The following is a 19073-nucleotide window of genomic DNA, read 5'->3' as shown; positions in this document are numbered from 1 at the left end:
GTGGTTTGTGATTCTGGGGTTCTAGATATTTATACCTCGGTGAAGCGGAAACTCTACGCGCGTTTGTTTCATTTCACAAGCGGCGGACCAACGGCGATTTTGAATTTCATTTCGTGACGACAACGATAGCAGTTAAGAGTACAATACATACAGGGTATTTAGCATTAGTTCTTTACACTATACAGGACTATTATGGGATATAATTTATATGGAATGAGATTACATTCATCTTACTTTGAAATCAAAATTAAAACGAATCTAAAGCAAATTATTTAAAGCCAAAAGATTGACTAAATTTTGAACATATCAAAGATCTCAAATAAAGCTATTATAAACAAAATAAAGAAGCTTAAATATAAACTTACAATACTTCTTTACTGATTTTCTATTTGTTCAAAAGTCAAATTAAAATATTCACAAAATATTCAAATAAATTCAAAATTCAACTCAAAGCACACACACAATACAATAACAATACAATACTAATAGTACACATAATGAGGAGCTGCAAAAATATCCTACAAGCAGGGTATGCTCGACGGCATATGTACTCACCTTCCTGGGGCAGCTCGACCACATTACTGGGCTCCGAGGGCGAACCCTCGCCCACTCGATTCACGGCACTAACCCGGAACTGATAGACGGTGGCGGCCTTGAGGTTCTCCAGTAATATCCAACGTTGATCCGCTGAGACATTGCTCAGTTCCGTGATCCAGTTGAGGAGCGGGTCTGGAACTGGACCTACGAATTTTTCTGTGATGTTAATGTGTTGGAGAAAACAGCAGGCAGGAGGGGGAGAGGGGTTGTATTGTGAGTGGGAATTAGGTGATAGTGCGGAATGTGATCAAAAATTACAAGTTTTGGTGAGTTATTGGTGAATTGTTGGTGAAAATTATACATTAGTGGTGAATTTTGGTGAATAAAATAATAGAAATGTATACAATATTTGTGAATGGTTGGTGAAAAGTTTACAATAGTAGTGGAGTTTTTTTTTTGTGGTGAATTAGTATGTAGAATACAGCGTGTTCCGTGTTGGTGATGTTGAGGTGAACGCGATGAAATCAAAGTACAAAACAACAAATTACAAATTAAAAATGAATCAAAGAATGTGTAAAAATACAAAACAAATAAAAATGTGATCATTAATACATAAGGCAATATACATATATAAAATAGAATTAATATAAATTTACAGTTCGTATTGGTACGTTTCGGTCCGATCCAGTTTTGGTATTGGTGTAGTATGTTGGTGTATTCAAAAACAATGTAAATTAAATGGAAGAAAAAGAGAGAACAAAAGAAACGCATCAAAATCTTGGCTTCTCTTGTGATTGTGTTTTTGGTTCTGTTGTTAACTGAAATGTAATCCCCAAAATGTGGCTACTTTAACTAAAATAATATAGATCTTAAAGGATCTTGATCTTGAGCTGTTATGTAGAAAATTAAAACCTTCTTTTAGGAAATCACGGAAATATGTATGGTAATTCGATATTACTCAAGTAAGACTCTTTTGCTTTTAAATTACTCATCGATTTGGCTTACTTCTCCCCGAGTTTCAAGGTCTACATAATCCTTGAGAAGCTATCCTTATTCTTCGGTTCCTTAAATTGCCAACCTTGTATAGTTGCACCCACTGTGCTCCCCTTTAAATAAATCATAAATCCAGTATAAACCAAAACCACCGCAACCCACAAAACTACGCTACCAAAATATGTAGAAATATATTTATGTTATATGCATATAGAGCCGGCATATATAGCCAGCAGATAAAAGTAACCAGGAACAGTAAACTTACCCAATTCGGAGACCTCACGTCGCTGGATAATAAATTTGGATATTGGACTGTTGCCATCGAATCCCGGCGTCCAGGACACATTGATGCTGCGCTGCTGCGGCTCCGGCAATCGCTGCACCTTCACATTGCTCGGCGGGAACGGGAGCTCGATGACGCTGAGCCGGGCTGCCCGCGTCTCATTGCCTCCCGGCGAGGTGACCACACACGCATAGCTCCCAACATCGCTGGCCCGGACCGCCTGGATCTCCAGTTGGCCATCGGCCTGGACACCGACGCGCTGGGAGTTGCTGATGGGCGATGCCTGTCCTTGGCGGTACCAGTCGATGTTGTACGGTACACTGGGATCGCTGGACACCTTGCATTGCAGGGTGGCCGTTAGCCCGAGCAGCACCGTTGTGTCCACCGGCGGCTGGATGATTTGTGTCCGCACTGCGGGGTAAGAAAAAATGCAGGAAAATGGAAAATAAGAAATAAGAAAAATAATACCAAGAGAGAGGAAAAGAGGAATCTGGGGGGAAACACATTAACAACACGGCAATGCGGATTAAACGAGCGTGGCCACCGACCGCAAGTCGTGGCAATGACAAGTCGCGACAGCCGCCTCTCGCCCCTCTCGGCATTTTGCCCCGCCCACTTTTATTGCCCTCCAAAATCCCCACAGACGAGACCCGCCTCAGTTTTCCACAGCCACGGAAAGCTTCTGGTCTGCACTCCCTTAAGCCAGGGGGAAGGTGGGAAATGAAGTTTAAAGCCCCAAAAATGACACACGAGGCCCGTATGGTGTGGTGCCCTGCTACCCTGGATATGGACAGATTAAGGGGTATGCTTACTCTACAGATACTAAATATAATATAGAGATAACTGAAGTAGTACAGTAGGAAATATATTTCAAGCTAGTTCATGCATCTGTTATATAGGATAATATTTATATAGAGACACAAACATTCCATAGAATCACTCGGTATTATAGAGTTTAGTTTTAAATAATTAAATATAGATTGTAAAATATAAGGATAGATAGATAGTCCTCTTGATAAAGCGTAGCTAGCAATGTGTATCGATAGTAAAAGTTCTATATATCTTAGTTTATTTATATTATTTATACTCCTTCACTGTATTATAATTTTAGTCTGATGCTTGTAACTCATGAAGAAGTCATTTCCGACCCTATAAATCATATATATTATTGATCAGCATCAACAGAAAAATCTTTCTAGCTATCTCCGGCAGAAAAAAAAAAATTTTCATAAAATTTTTATTTTTTACATCGTTAACATTGTCAAAATTTCGGAGGAAAAAAATAAATTTTTTAGCATTTTAAACTGAGTATGCAGATTAATCTATTAAAAACTAACACAGGAAAGGTTTCCGAATTGAAATTAATCGATTTTTGGCTTAGTTATGAGTTTTTCAGACTTTGATGAGTCAAAAAAATTTTATATAAAAATATAGATAAATGTCAGCTAAAAAATGGTAATATAATTTTAGTCAGAAGCCTCAAAAGCTGTAAAAGAGTCATTTCCGACCCTATAAACCATATATATTCTTGGTCAGCAACAACAGGCAAATCTTTCCGACAGAAAACAAATTTTCTAAAATTTTACATATTCTTCAAAAAATGTTCTTAAAATTTTCAAAAAAAATTTGAATTTTTTAACAATTTAAACTGAGTATGCAGATTTATTATTCTAATAAAAACTTACACGGGAAAGCTTTCCGAATTGAATTTAATAAAATTATTGGCCAAGTTATGAGTTTTTTAAAACTCTGATTTGTCGAAAAAATTGCCATATAAAACTATATTTAAATATCGATTCAAAAAATGCAAATAATTTACACTAAGTTATGATCGATTTCTGATACGATTCTATAATTCAATTGCAAACTGCAAGGTTATAAATACTTTTGTTTTCTTAAGTTAGTTTGCTTTCTTGTTTATAGGTTTTCATTGTTTATAATTTACTCTTATTTATATTTTACTATTATTTATAATTTATTGAAAATATCATAAATGTTGATATAACGAATTTGAAACTGTTAAAACGTATCGCATTTAATATTAATCTATATTAACAATCAAGTTTTGGTTTTCCGATAAAATTAGTTTGCTATATCAAACAGTATATAGATTAACTTTCCCGTCATTTCTGCCATCTCTAAACCCTTTTCCCATTAATTTATCGCACCTATGAATATCGAAACCCTAAAGTATCCTAGTAAGCCTTGACTTTTGCCTTAAAAAGTCAATAGGAAAACTGAAACCCAAAAACTACAATTGTAGGAGAGAGCAGTCTGGAAGGTCACAAATTTCTAAACTAAAATTACAAAATCGAACGGAAAGCAAGAAACTAAGACTAAAAATGATTTGGAAATCACACCTTGTCGTGCTGGTTCTGCTGTTGGTGTCAGCGGAGCCGGCGACGGATCAGGATGAACTGCATCTCGATGGCCAGCTGATTGAGCTGAACGAGGAGAATTGGCAGGAGATGCTGCAGGGTGAGTGGATGATCGTATTCGTTGCTCCGTGGTGCCAGGCCTGCAAGGATCTGGCTGTCACCTGGGAGCTTTTCGCCCAAATGGCCACGGATGACCCGGTGAAGGTGGCCAAAGTGGATGTAACCACTGCACCCTCGCTCAGTGGACGCTTCTATGTGACCGCTGTGCCAACGATCTTTCATGTCAAGGATGCCGAGTTCCGTCAGTATCGCGGTGCTGTCTATGATGCCGCCTTATTCAATTACGTGAAGAAGGAGCTGTGGAAGGGCACACCACCACTGTCCAACTGGATGAAACCCAATGCCATTAACATGTCCATTATGGGGTTTTTCGCTAAGCTATCCCACACCCTCAAGGACATCAAGGCCTACCTGGAGGAGCAGTTCGGTCTTAGCGATGGCGGATCCTATGTCGTGATGGCCATCGGAACTGTATTCTTGGGCGCCACTCTGGGCTCATTGCTCGTGTGGATCAGGGACTTTGTGACTGGACCCATACCCATGGATAGGGAATGCCAGGGCTTCAGCGAATTGGAAGAGAAACTTTTCAAAGATTTGGAAAATCTAGATACCGAGGACTATGACTATTATGCTATTGCCGAAGAGCAGCAGGAGCAAATTTTCGATGAAGAGGAATATGTCGAGATTGCAGAGTGTATTGAGGCAGCGGAGGAATTTGTTGAGGCACTGGAGCCGGAGTTGAACGGCGACTACAATCCCAAGCTGGCCAAGTTCTTCCGCAATTTTGCAACTGAAACGCCAGAGGATATAGAAAAGGCGCGCATGCGCAAACTCCGCCGTCGCAGCATCTAAGTGGAACAGGATTTCTCCAGGACTAGACTAAGCAACAGAACAGAACTTATATAAATACAGAACCTAATAAAGAGTTTAATCTAAACTGATTCTATTTAATCTCATTCCTTCTACAGGGTATTCCCTGGTACCACACACTGGGAGCATCGTTCGGGCATCGTTTGTTCCGCTTTATGTATGGCTTTCTCTTTTGATTTTATTTATTTTATGCCTGCTTTTCTTTTCTTTTCCTTTTGCCAGTTCTTTTTTTGTGGAATTTTTTTTCTTTTTAGCCCTTTTCAGTCACTTGGCCCGCATGCATCAAAAGTTCAACGCGCCCAACGTGGCCTAGACATTGGTGGTGGAGCTGTTCCTCTCCTGGTGTTCCTCTCCTGGTGTTCCTCTCCTGGTGTTATATGTATGGATATGGCCTCCCAGTGTTGTCCTTGTTGTTGCCAGCGGTGTCGGTCTGTTTGCCATAAGCCAAGTTCCTTTCCAGAGTTCAGTTTGAGCTTTCCCCATATGGCTGGGCACGGACTACGGACGAGGGACGAGGGACTCCTCTGGACGAGATGAACTGCATGGCATGGCATGGCACGGCCCTGCACTGAAAGGTCCACAAATGAACCTTGTTTTATCCCCTCACTCGCCTACCAAAAAAAAAAAAGAAAAGCGGTAACCAAAGGTTACCCTAGCAAAAGTATAGACTCTGGGGGTTTTCCTTTTACTTAAAAGGGTATTTTATATATTAAATATAAATGGGCTTCTTTAAGAAGAGAGTGTATTTATAGAAAATGTATATTTTATAGTGATTTAAATGGTAAAAGAGTCTTGAAATATCATAAAATGTACTTAAAAACTTCTTCAAATTAATTGAATATAACTTCTTTAATTTTTCCCCCTGAGAGTGTATTTATAGATAATTTATATTTTTTAGTGAATCTAAAGGCAAACAAGACTTGAAATATCATTAAACCTAGCTAAAAACTTCTTCAAACTAAATAAATATAACTTCTTTAATCTTTCCCCTCTTTCTCTCCTTATCTTTTATCAACTAAACTTTAGATTTCTTCTAGAAACTTTAGAGGGTATTTCCTACTTCGTTACTTATGCTTCATTCTGTCTACGTTCCTGTTCCTCTTTTTTTTTGTATTTCTTTGTCGGTCTTGGGCCCTGTGTTTTATGCAACAAACACAAATAAGGCAGGCAGGGTAGGGAGTTCGCAGAGGTAGGGAGCATAGGGGCTTTGCCGCGGTCCTGATGGGTTAAGGGTGATGGAAAACTGCCATCATTTTGGTGGCCAAAGTCCCCGGACTCCCCGGAATGGTGTGGAGTCCGTAGTCCGCGGGCCGCAGCATTCCACGTTTCTGAGCGTTTTGCCAATTAGCCGCACATTGATGCTGCCTTTTAGGACCCCGCACATACAAAATACACACACAGGACACACACACAGGACACACACAGGACAACACACACACACCCAGTCAGGGCCGAAAAATATTGCATGTGCAAATCAACTTTAATTACACAAACAACACAATGGCAATGACGGAGGCAGAGGCATCAACAAAAACCCTTAAAAAATCATTTGAAGCTTTCGGATTTTCCGGTTTTTCGACCATGTTTTTCCACAGCTCGGAAAAAGTCAAAGCCCCAAATATAACCTAAAAGACATGTGTGTGTGTGTGTGGAAATGTATGTGCTGGATTTTTGTATTATCACAAAAGCAATTGACGCTGCTGTTGCCCATGAGGGAGCACTCCAAAATGGAACTCATCCTGGCTTGCCACTGGCTCTGGCCGGGCTCTGTCATGTCCTGTTGTCCTGTTGTCCTGTTGTCCTGTTGCGGCCACTGCGGCTTTGATGACACACATTATTATTATTGGACCATGCATTTTAGTTGATTTGATGCGACGTTTGGGGCCAAACACTAACGCACAAATAACAACCAGATAATACACAGTGAAAAATAAAATACATTGATTGTGTTTAACACAATTTCTACGTATTTTCTTAAATGCATTTATGCTTGTCTATAAATTATTAAGAAATTTAACATTGATATAGTTTATATACGGAAAAATATATATAGAGAAGTGAAATAACATTTATTGGGGCATTTTATTGACTTGATCAATATTTTAAATGTATGTTTTTTCAACATATTATTAAGATCAATCTGACTTCGTCTCCTATATATAGTACATTCCAAACATGCCTATGAAAACTCCCTAAAAGCTACTAAAGACAATGCATTTTGTAATGAGAATTTTTCCCCAAAATAATCAGAAGTTAATCCCAATTTTTTTGCACTCAACATATTATTAAGATCGATCGGACTTTTCCTCTCCTATATATAGTACATCCCAAACATGCCTATGAAAACTCCCTAAAAGCTACTAAAGACAATGCATTTTGTAATGAGAATTTTTCCCCAAAATAATCAGAAGTTAATCCCAATTTTTTTGCGTGCACTTAAAATGTCATTGGCAATGATTTGGTGCCATCGAGCCTCACACACGCTTGAAAGAGTTGAGATGATCTCTGCAGGAAAAACAGGTGCACAAACAACAAAACTCAACTGTCTGTCTAATAGGGAGCATTTTTGGTAAGTAAACTCAATTTAAATCTCTTTTGTGGTTACACAGAAGTTTTCTCGGTGGTCGGCGGGGGGAAAACCAATGAAAACTGCTGACAGCATTTCAGTAACAGTCGCTGGCAGGATGTGCCAACATCAAAGCCTGCGATTGAACAATTGATGCGGGGGCGGCGAGGCCAGATATAGGAGCACTGCCAAAAAAGGACCAAAAGTATAAAGAAATAAAGAATTATTCGCCGCAAGTGAAATGCTCGCAGCGAGAGGGCAGTTGGGGAAAAGGTTTAATTCTATAAAACGAGAATGCCTTGCGGCATATTTTTAAGATATTGCCAAGTATTTTATATGTCTTTTTACTTTGCTAAACAAAAAACATACATAAGAGAGGGACAGAGACTTGGAATTACTTCAAAAGCTGTCAAAGAATAAACCAAGGCTTTGCTTTAATTCAAGACATCATTGTATATTTAATTTTGGATTTATTTCTAATCAAAATAGTTTATAAGTTACTAAGAAAATGATTTACTAAGATGTAAGATGTTATATGTTGTTATCAGTAAAGTTAAATTCACTTTTTAAAACAACAAAAAGCATGGATTAGATGCAAAATATTGTAGCATACTTTTAAGCATATTTATATCCTTGCAGGGTATTCTAATTTAAGTTAGGAGGCTGCAAAGCAGTGAAGGAGTCATAAAAGATATATATATATTCTTGATCAGCACAAAAAACTGAGTCGATCTGGTTATGTCTGGTCAAAATTTAATTTTTTTTTTAATTTTGAAAATTTTTTAAGGCGTAACATCGTTAAAATTTTATAAAAAATGGAATTTGTTTATTATTTTCAACTAAGTATGCAGATTTATTAACCTATAAAAAACTAACATAGCAAAATTTTCCGAATTGAAATTAATGCATTGTTGACTTAGTTATGAGTTTTTTAAGATTTGATTTTCCGAGAGAAAATGTCAAATTAAAATATTGATAAATATCGAATCTTGCAGAGGATTATATAATTTTAATCAATGAAGAAGTCATTTAAGACCCTATAAACCATATATATTCTTGATCAGCACAAGAAACTTAGTCATACTAGCCATGTCCGGCCAAAATGTAAATTTTGAAAATTTTTACATTATCAAAATTATTAAAACTTTCAAATGAAAATTTTAATTTTTCAACATTTTAAATTGAGTATGCAGATTTATTAATCTAATAAAAACTAGCATAGAACAGTTTTTTTAATTGAAATCAATGCATTTTTGCCTTAGTTATGATTAATCGAAACTGCCAGGATAACCAAACATTAGCTTCTTTTTCGTTTTAAGAGATTTCAAGTACCTAAAATACTTATAAAACTTAATTTCATTCAATTAGCCACTACAACATTTTGTAAAACCCTTTAAATTAAACAAGCAATGAGGGGACAAAAAAAATGTACATGCTTGGCATACGCTTAAAGCCATTTAAATGTTTATTAATACGAGTTAAAAGCTGCGGGTCACCTCCCCCTCTAGTCTCTAGTCTAAAATGCAGTCTAGTAAAAAAGGGTCGAAAATGGTGCATAAAAAACGAGCTAAAACAGTTGGCAGCGAGAAGGGCGCACAACCCTCGTTAGCCACGTTAACTAACTAAACGCTAAAACACTCAAAGCGGCCGACTAGACAGACGCACTTGAAACTAACAGACGCGAGCGCAGGCAATTACAGGTTTTTCTTCTGTTTTCCTTTTTTTTTTCGGTGGGTTAGAAAACTTGAAGCGGGTTTGCTTTTGGGGTTTGGGTTAAGAGTTAAGAGAGGGGAGCGGGGGAAAGGACACACTTACCCAGGACACTCAGATAGGCCTCGCCCTTGACGCTGCCCGCCTCGTTGGCCCTCACACAAATGTAGAGACCGGCGTCCGAGGATCGAATATTCGAGATGAGCAAATCACCCGATTCGAGTATCTGCACCCGGCTGGATATCTCCACCAGTTGGGTCTCTGTTTCTCCGGATTCCAGGATAAGGTTGGGTTTTGGTTTTTTGAATTGTTATTTTTGGTTTGGTGCACGATGCGGATACGGATACGGATACGGAAACAAGCAGTTTTCGATGTGGTTAGCATTACGAGTAGTTAGCGAGCAAAACGAAGAAAGAGAACGACATTGGTATTAGCATTATTATAATCATTAATTAATAATATCATGCTTAAAGGTCTGCTCTATAAACTCACCATTGTATATCCAGGTTATATTGGGATTTGGGGAGCCCACAGCCCGGCAGGATATGGTGGCATCCTTGCCATCCAAGGCGGTCACATTCTGCGGGGGTTGTTCCAACACAGGAGCCGAGGCTATAGAAACCACAAAGAAATTACAATTAACAAATGGGAATTACTAATACAGATTCTTGTACATTTTAGGCTAAAATTTAACTCAATTAGTGGTTAGATTAAAAAAATAGGGGGTGTAGGGTGTAGTGAAGGTTTATCTAAGTTCAAAAAAACTGTGAAGCTGAAATAAACAAAATCAAAATATTGTGCTGTTGTGTGTTGAATATTTATACATTTACATGTGTAAGTCTAGTGCTGAAAGAATACCTTTTTAAATAATTCACAACACTAAAAACATGATAAATATGTGACAACTATTTGTGTCGAAAAAACAGAAGAAAAATGGAGATATCAAATATGTAAAGCGTATGATTGTTTTTTATTTATTTCTAGGGGATTTTATGCTTTCATTCGGAATTATTGTTACAAACTTTTACAAGTTATTCCTATCATTTTTTTGGGTTCTCCCGAGAGAGAATGGCATTTAAGCTTTGATTTAATTTCAGCAACAGCAATTCGAAATCGAACCCCACGGGAGTGGCCACAATTTAATTAAATTATTTGCGTAACGATTGATAATTCCTTAATCACTTCTCTTTACTGCTGCTGATTCCTTTAAATTCCCTGTAATTGATTCCCTTTTTTACACTCTGTTGTCCTTGATTAACTCAACCCCATTGTCTCGGTTCTCAGTACTCATTTCTTTCTGTTTTCATTGTATGCTGACTTTTGCAATTATGATTACACCAAATTAAAGGCTGGCCAATTAATCATACTGAGGCTCTGCAGCAGGTGCTTGTTGGCATATACATATACTCTGAGTATATATACGTATATATCTGGCCGATTCCTCAGCTCTCTTCCTCCTGTGCTGGTAAATGTGAATTATTTATTGGATTTTGAGTGGCACGATGGCTGTTTCTCCCTCTGTTTCAGCTTCTGTTGCTTGTTTTCACTCGCGATATCAACGACGACGACGATACTGCTGCCTTTGGCTTTCATTGTTATGGCCAAATGCCACGCGTTTTAACAGGGCCTTGACACTTTAGCCAACATAAAAACCAAAACAAAAATATATTATATATGGGTGATGAGTTCAAATCAATTTAAATTAACTTTACATGGCTTAGAGTTGGAATAAAAGGTTGTCATCAAAATATTCAATACTTTTGTAATTAAAATATGGCCTAACATGACTCTAAAAATATTGTGAAGTCATAATATTAAAGATTTTCTTCGATTTGAGTACATAAAACTTACTCATATTATATTTTATCAGATAGTAATCAAAATATTAAAAATTTCTTTGTCTAAACTGCTGCCAAAAATTACTTTAATAAAGTTTTTCAATACTAATTTCCATATTTATAGAAAATATTTAATATTACCATGAATTTCTGTCTATAAAACATAGAAAAAAGTTAAGAAAAACTACTTAAAAATGGAAAATGAATATAATTTCCCTGTATTGAATTTTATAAATATTTTCCATCGCACTCCTCACTCTGTAAATGTCATAACCCCTAGAAAACTGTAAGATTGTAACTGAGAGAGGCAGCTTTTCCGCTGTGTGTTTTTCCTACTGTGGCGTAAATGTAATAATATTCGTAATAATTTCGCATGATGAAGCATTCCCGTTAACTACGCTTATGTAAATAAGTGCATAAAATTACAATAAAAGACCCATTCGTCCTTTTACATTGCCATCTCCACCCTTTTTGCCAGTTTCCCAGCTCCTTGCAACATTAAGATATTAAGTGCGAGTTGTGTGTGTGTGTAAGTTGTGTGTGTGTGTGTGTACGTTGCAATTGCAATTGTTGTGGAAATCATAAAGACATCAACTCTCTGCTTGATACGGGCAGTGGGGAAAAAATAAATAAAGGAAAATATATACATATATGAAAAAAAAGGGCAAAAATCCAGTGATACTTTCCACAGCGAAGGCAAACTTTAAGTCCGGATTTAAATATGATTAAGTCTAGCAGTAACTTTATTTTTGCGATATACACTTAAAGGACAATTAAGCCAGGCTGCGATATTACACCACTTTCGGGGCTTAATTCCGGTCCCGTCGTCGCCAAAAAAAGGTATGAAAAATTTAAGAGCCCAAGAAATATATATATGTATATATATATATGCAAGGATAACTCCTTCTTTCGCAAACGTGTTAAGTGTGCTTAAGCTGGTGGTCAGCGGTCAGTAGCTGCCTTTTCCTAGGCTCCTTTGGCCCGGTTTTCCTTTTTTTTATGGCTCACGCAAGGCGCATATTAAAGACACGAACGGGGGGACGGGAGAAACAATTTGTGGCTGGATTTCACCAGGGAGACCTAAAACCAAGAAAATCCAAAAAAAAAAGAAAGAACCGAGAGACCAAAGCCTGGTAAATGAAAACTTGCATCTATGCAGAAGGTGGCGTATACGTTATATTCATATTAAGTATACGCCATGGATGAGGGAACAAATTTTATGCCTAAACTCCACACGGCGTATACGTAATGTCCATCAAGTATACGCAGTGTGTGCACTCACTACCTGAGTGTAAACAACATTTCATAATTTATAGATTGTAATAACAAATATTATAAACATCTAAAAAAAAATCTTAAATAAATTTGCTTTCTTCTGATATTTTTCTGTCAATGTGCCTTTTGCCTTCGTTGGGCCGTAATTAATTTCAAGTTGACCCACTAAAGAGGCCGCGCGCCATCAACTTAAAGTCATAATAAAACGCTCGCTCAGCCAATGGGGGGGAGAAGGAAAAGCCTCCATTTCCCCCCCTCCCTGAGCTCCTTTACATTTTCCACTTTCCCCCCGTGGTGGTGGGCTGGGGGGCAATGGCGTGCGATGGCAATAATTGCCATTACTTGGCCGTTTCAGAGGAGTTCAACATTTGCATGCGAATTGTTTTTAACCGTCGTGTGTCGGGCTCTAAATTTCCCTCCACTTTTCCTCAACTTTTGCCTTCTTAAACGGTTTTTCGTTTCAGTTTCTCCCCCCGCTTCTTGGCTCTTTTTCCTTATTACAATAAGCATAAAGAAAGAGCGCCGCTTTTCTCAGGCTACTTCCTGGCCAAGGCCTTTGAGCTGCTGCTGTTGCAGGAGCATTTTTTTAATAGAAACAAAGAGTGCTGGAAAATTCGGCATTTGTAAGACTAATCGGGCAAAGCTTTACTTGACCAAAGAAACACATTTTTGGGTCAAATATTTATAGGAAATATAACAAACAAATAAGTAGAACTCTGATTTTTAGAGGTAGAAAATTGTTGAGATCTGTCTCAAAAGAGAACCATTACATTATTTCCAAAGAAATCTAACTTTTATTGCTTCTATTTCGAAAGATTTATATGGCATACTTTTCCAACTTGAAACTACTGAAAATATCTAAAGAAAAATCTATATATTTTCTTTGAAGAGTTTATTTCCTTAACCAGGAGAGATGGCATGTCGCTGACCAATCAACTCGAAACTCCAAGGACGTTCGCGTTTGGTTGAACTATGCGCTGCAATCAATCACCGTGGGCATTGTGGGGTTAAGCTAAGGTGACCTCTGACCTCCGTCCGCCTCCCACTCCGCAGCCCACCTGTTGGCTCACTTACTTACAGAGCCAAAACTTTCCACACAAACACACAGAGGGAAATTCGCAAAGTGGAAATGGCGGCACATTGAGTCTTCAGGCAAAAAGGAAATGGAAAGGAAGGAAGGCAAGTGAATTTGGCCACGCCCACTCGCCCCCAAAGTCACCTAATTACTCACACACACACACACACATATATATATATATATATATACTCTTTGTAGGTGGTGCTAAGTGCGGGCACCTGGGCTTCCCCTTTCGGCTTCCTTCCCCAGGAAACGGCGATTAAAATCACTTTTGCGTTTCGGGAAATTACGAAATTATGTTACTCAAGTTGAGTTTTCGAGGGAAATGCTCAGGCAGCCGGAAAATGCACAGCAGCAGCAGTACTCCTCCGACTGTGGCAGGTGCTGCTCTGGTGGGAGTAAACGCAGATTTACGCCAACTTAACAAAAATGAAGAGCTCCAAAAGGCGCTCCAAAGGCGCTCCAAGAAAAAGGCCAACAGGGAAAGATGCAAAACTTTGACAAACATTGCGAGACGAAGTCGGAGGCATTGCAATTAAAATGCAGCCAGGTTGCAGCCAGTCGCAAATCGCAACCCACTAAAGTCGACGCGAAAAGCTGGAAAATAATTTTCCCAGCTCAACTTCTACTTCGCCTATCTCAGTGAAAAGTGCTCCGGCACAAGGATTATCCTTCAAGTGGCCTTCCAAGCGGAAAATGGAGAATGAAGAAGGGGTGATAAGGTCGCCGGCGGAGAATCAGCATTACAAATGCCAAACACTTGTTGCCATAGTAAGGTGTAGGGATGTGCAGGTGGAGCAGCAGGAGCCGTAGGATGAGCAGGATGAGCAGGAGGAGGAGCAGGAGCAGGACTAGAAGCAGCCTCACCTGGAGATGAACGAGCGCACAAACAATAAACGAAAGAAATTGCAAAATGAAATCAAGCAAGTCCCAAGTGGCCCAGGACTTGAGAAGCGGCTAGAAGGGCACCTTGTCAAGGCTGGGCACACTAAGCAAAAAACTATTTTTATACAGACAATTTACTAATTATAAATAGAAAATTATTTTTTCAAAAATTTTATTACACGTAAACCCATCGTCTTAAGTACTCAACATGAGAATCGCGGAGGAAGGCAGTACAAATTAGGGTGAACCAGTATAGCCCAAAGGAATTCTCAAGCTAGATTATTAATTCAACTTTAAAGGCAACCACAAATTAATCCAATTAGCTGTCTTCCTTTCAGCGTAAACCTCCACTTGAAGACAATGGCAAGGCATCAACTTACTAAAATGATAAGTAGAAGAGACTGACTGACCAAAGACTGTTTTCAAGTGCTAATTAGCTGACCATATTATTTCAAGGGGTTAAAGCCAATTATCGTCCTTCTCTTCTTGAATGTATTTTTATACTCTAACAAGAGCAACCTTTTCTTCAGTGTAAAGTGTAAGGCACTGAAAGTGTTGGACCGGATGTCCGGGTTTTACTGATGATGCTAATCGAATCAGAGACGGAGTCGGAGTCCGAGTCGGGGTCAAAAAGCAAAAGCGACCAAAGGTGTTCATAATCCGATTCTGATCCTGATCTGGATAATCTTGGCAGAGAGCAATTAGGGTTCCAGGGTCCAGGACTCACCAGGCTTACTGCATACGGTTAGAGTTCAAGTTTAAAAGAGTACCAGGACATGGCACACACAGACGCAAAACAAAGCCGATTAGGCCAACTCCTTCCTACGGATACCCAGACTAAATGCAGTCGGACAACATAAACTGAACCAGAAACAGAAACAGAAACTTGTGCCAGCAATAAAACTTATCCCAGAGATACCGACTACTACTAAGGACGACGACTCTTTTGGAGAGGCTAAATGATGGCTTCAGAATCACAATCGTAAAATGCGCTGGCGCAGACAAACAAATTGACTCGAATTAGCCTAGGCAAATAAAATTAAATGAGCCGCAACGATTGGTTACCAGTCACTCATGCCAAAAAAAAAAAAAGAAAAGAAAGAAAATCCTGGCGAGGGCGCAACTAAAGAAGAATATGTATAAAACCAAGTGTATCAGTGCCAGTGGGAACTTGGCCAAAGTTAACTATAAAGCTAAAAAGTTTTTCAATAAACCGCCGACGACAAAATCTTTTAACTAGTTTAGCACGCATACAATGCAGCTGGGGCTAAAGACTGGTATAAAAATAGATGGAAATGGATGATGAGATGACGATGCAGCGAGCCAACATAAGAATAACTCAACGAAATATGCATAGAAATTTGAAATTTACATGAAAATCTGTGCTTCACAGAGAGACAGAGGAAGGAGCACCGCCTGAACTGGCCATAAAAATTTAAGCGTGGTGGTGGCACAAAACTTTGCTTAAAGTCCCATCAAGGAAGACGCAGAGAGAGAGACAGAGGAAACTTATTTTAGACCCGCAAAACAATATGTCCTTTTGCCAAGGCACCTTCCTTTCTCCTTTCTCCTTTCACTTTACTTCACTTTGACTCAACTCTGTCTGTCAAATATTTAAAACGTCAGCGGAGTCACTCGCTTTTTTGGGTTAGGCTCATGAATGGCCAATTATTATGCTTGGGCCAAAAGCACGGAACTTCCAACTTAGGCTACACTCAAAAGGGAAAGAGGAGACCAGAGACAGGACACTGTTGGGCAGGAGGAAAAGGGGACATATCCTGGAAAACCCTACGATGTCATGTCAGCATGACAGCATAAGAAGTGTGACTTGTGTGACTTGTGTGTGTCTCAGTCTTAATTTTCGCATTATGAAATTCATTAAAATGCAAAATTGTCCCAAAGCAAGTTGTCATACATATATAGAGATGAAAATATGGGTGAGTTTCCCTGGAAAAGACAACCCTGGGGGAGGTGGCCATTTTCCGTAACACTTAATAGTACTTTAGGGGTTCTCAAAGTTTGCACTTGCTGCTGCGACATATATTCAAAAGAGTTTTGAAATGAACAAAATTAAAGGATTCAATAATTATTATATAGCTCATCTTCAAGCTTCGAATAAACAAAGATTTACACAATATTCCTTTTTCCTAGGAAAAATCCTTTACCCTTGTTAGCTTTGTTTATGTTCTTGTCTTTGGTATTTTATTTTTTTGAGAAGAACGTTCATAGCTCACTGTGCACAACAGTTAAATACAAATTGAGTTAACTGCGCAAAGAAAAATACAAAATGCTTCCCTTTATGCATATCAAAACTTTGGGGACTCAATTATATTAGCCTTGTTTTTCCACCAAGGAGTAGGTAGGGGTAGGAAAATCCGGCTAGAAGGCTGGCAGGAAGGGTGCGTGCCGCCGGACTAATCAACTTGAATGAAAAATTCTTCTGCTTTTGACAAATTTGATAAAGCCAATCTTGAGACCCGAGAATGGAGAGAAAAAGAGAATGCCAAGAGACTAAAAGAGATACTAGAGAGACTAGGAGAATACTAAGAGAAAATTCCAGCAGCTGCCGAAGGGTGAAAAACAAATTAAGAATGGAACTAAACGGGGTGGGAAATAGGAAATAGGAAAAGCAAGTTTAGGAGCAGAAAAACAAAAGAAGCAAGATAATATCTAAGCTTAGAGCTAAGAGCTCGAGGGGGAGAGGGTCAGTAAAATAAAAGCAAGCCAAAGCCAATAAAAACGACAAATTCAATCGCAAAACAATCAAAAGGAAAATGGCTATTTTCCACTACATTGTAAGGAGTAAAAATTTGTTGTTTTCTTGAGTGTCACAACTTAAAGTGCAGTGCAATAACTAACTCTAGATATTATATTATATTCTATTATTTAAGTAGTGCAAAAGTGTGTGAGTTTTGTGGTCTGCTTAATGGCGATGCCCATACCAAAGCGAAACTCCTTGCGTCTACCAGAGGAGGAACCTGATCCCGTTCCCGATCCCTTTTCCGATCCCGTTCCCGATCCCTTTTCCGATCCCATGCCAGCATGCGAAGCTCTTACCCTCAGGATACGTGGCTGGGCCAAGCGCTTCACGCGGTTCTTGGCCTCGTTAGCTATGAATTCGTTATTGTTAATATATTGTTCTTTTTTAGGAAGTTTAAAAAAGGGGGGTAAAAGGGCAAAATGCAAAATGCAAAATGGTTAATGGTATATATATAAGTTTGGCAGTAAAAGGTAGAGAAACGATTATATCAATATATATATCAGGGGAAATAGCTCTTCTTCTTTAGCATATTAGTATATAACATTTGATTTGCTTAAAGTTCTTTCAGTTCTTTCATTCTGACCAAGTGACACTGGACACTAGCAAAAGGTTTTTTAATGATATATGAAAAAGGTTATGGAGGAAGCCAACTAATATTTATGATTAACCCATAATTCAATTTAAATTTTAGCTTTAGCTTAAATACTTTCAAAAATGACTCAAATTGAAATCTCTCTCTTCACTTAATACTTTTCCTGTACCCTCATTTTACAGCTAATTTACCCCAGTGTCACCTAGTCATAAATGGAAATCGGCTCTTGACTTACTTTTCACTCTTAGCCAAGTGCTGGCTGAGTTCTCGCCGGCTTCGTTGGTGGCCAGGCACTGGAACATGGCGGCATCATCCAGGATTAGTTTCTTAATTACCAGCGTATTATCCGTGCTCAGTGAGTATCTACAAAAGTGTAAAGAGTTTTCCGTTTAATCCTTGGCTTTATTCCACCTCTCCTGCCCGCTTCTCCACTCACCTGCCGCTCTCGATATGCGGATCCACGGACTCGGCATTCCTAAACCACTTGACCTGGGGCGTGGGCTCACCCACCACATCGCAGGGAAGCTGCACCTGTCCCCCGAACTCCCCGAAGGTCTCTGCTCGCATGGGTGTAAAGAACACAGGTGGTTCCAGGATCTGAAGACGAGCTGTGGCCGTGACAGCCGGATAGCCACCGCTGCGCAATCGCACCTGGCAGGTGTACTCCCCGGAATGAGAGCTATTCACCTGGAGCAGGGCCAATGTGCGATTCCAGGGATCGTTGAGGGTGTGCCTTACGCCGGCCGTTTCCACGGCCAAGCCATCCTTGAGCCACAATGTTTCCAATTCGTGTAAAGGACGGGCATTGGCAATGCACTGTAGTTCGACGACGCCGGTGCCAAGCTTCACCTTGATATCCTGCGGCCGGACAACAATCTCCGGTGCCACCTCAATGTACGGATCTCCGCTGACATTCAAATGGACAAAGGCGCTGCTCTCCTCCTTGCCCAGCTGCGTGTTGATCGCCTTGGCCCTGTAGCCCCTTCGGTCATTCTCGTCGGCACTCAGGATAATCAACTGATTGGCCTGGGTGAAGGCATACTTGATGTCATAGTTCAAGGGACCGTCCTCCGATTGCCACATCACCGATGGCACCGGCACCGAGTCAATGGCAGGCATATCAAAAATGGCCGGGTGTCCACTGGTCACGGTAAGGCGACCCTCGGTGGTATTCTCAAAGATGCCCATGTCTGTAAAGCAAGTAGAAATTATTAATTAAATTAATTTAATTTTATAGAATTTGGATC

The 19073-nt window shown here is 39.3% G+C and overlaps 2 protein-coding genes across 21 annotated transcripts in view; one reads left to right on the top strand and one right to left on the bottom strand.

Moving 5' to 3' along the window:
* Positions 1-19073, bottom strand: part of sdk (sidekick cell adhesion molecule) — a 106303-nt gene that overhangs the window by 8307 nt on the left and 78923 nt on the right. For 4 of the 20 annotated variants that reach the window (XM_086829227.1, XM_086829228.1, XM_086829231.1 and 1 more), the window contains exons 5-11: positions 18263-19016; positions 18062-18189; positions 17416-17613; positions 9890-10009; positions 9503-9658; positions 1796-2224; positions 556-753 (exon numbers count right to left, since the gene is read on the bottom strand). In XM_086829227.1, the coding sequence (XP_086685353.1) occupies positions 556-753; positions 1796-2224; positions 9503-9658; positions 9890-10009; positions 17416-17613; positions 18062-18189; positions 18263-19016 (1983 nt within the window). Of the gene's footprint in view, positions 1-35; positions 195-555; positions 754-1795; positions 2225-9502; positions 9659-9889; positions 10010-17415; positions 17614-18061; positions 18190-18262; positions 19017-19073 lie in introns of those variants that run through there. The other 16 variants (XM_086829237.1, XM_086829238.1, XM_086829240.1 and 13 more) reach the window with 9 other exon arrangements.
* LOC110178205 (thioredoxin-related transmembrane protein 1-like) lies at positions 4026-5188 on the top strand. Its single transcript, XM_020945241.2, has one exon. It carries the CDS (start codon positions 4156-4158, stop codon positions 5101-5103), a length of 948 nt encoding a protein of 315 aa, XP_020800900.1. The 5' UTR covers positions 4026-4155; the 3' UTR covers positions 5104-5188.

The sequence above is a fragment of the Drosophila serrata genome, unplaced genomic scaffold (assembly GCF_035046125.1).
Source record: "Drosophila serrata isolate PLE 108 unplaced genomic scaffold, ASM3504612v1 contig_190, whole genome shotgun sequence".
Classification (NCBI taxonomy): Eukaryota; Metazoa; Arthropoda; class Insecta; order Diptera; family Drosophilidae; genus Drosophila; species Drosophila serrata.
This window is presented reverse-complemented; position numbering and strand designations above follow the sequence as displayed.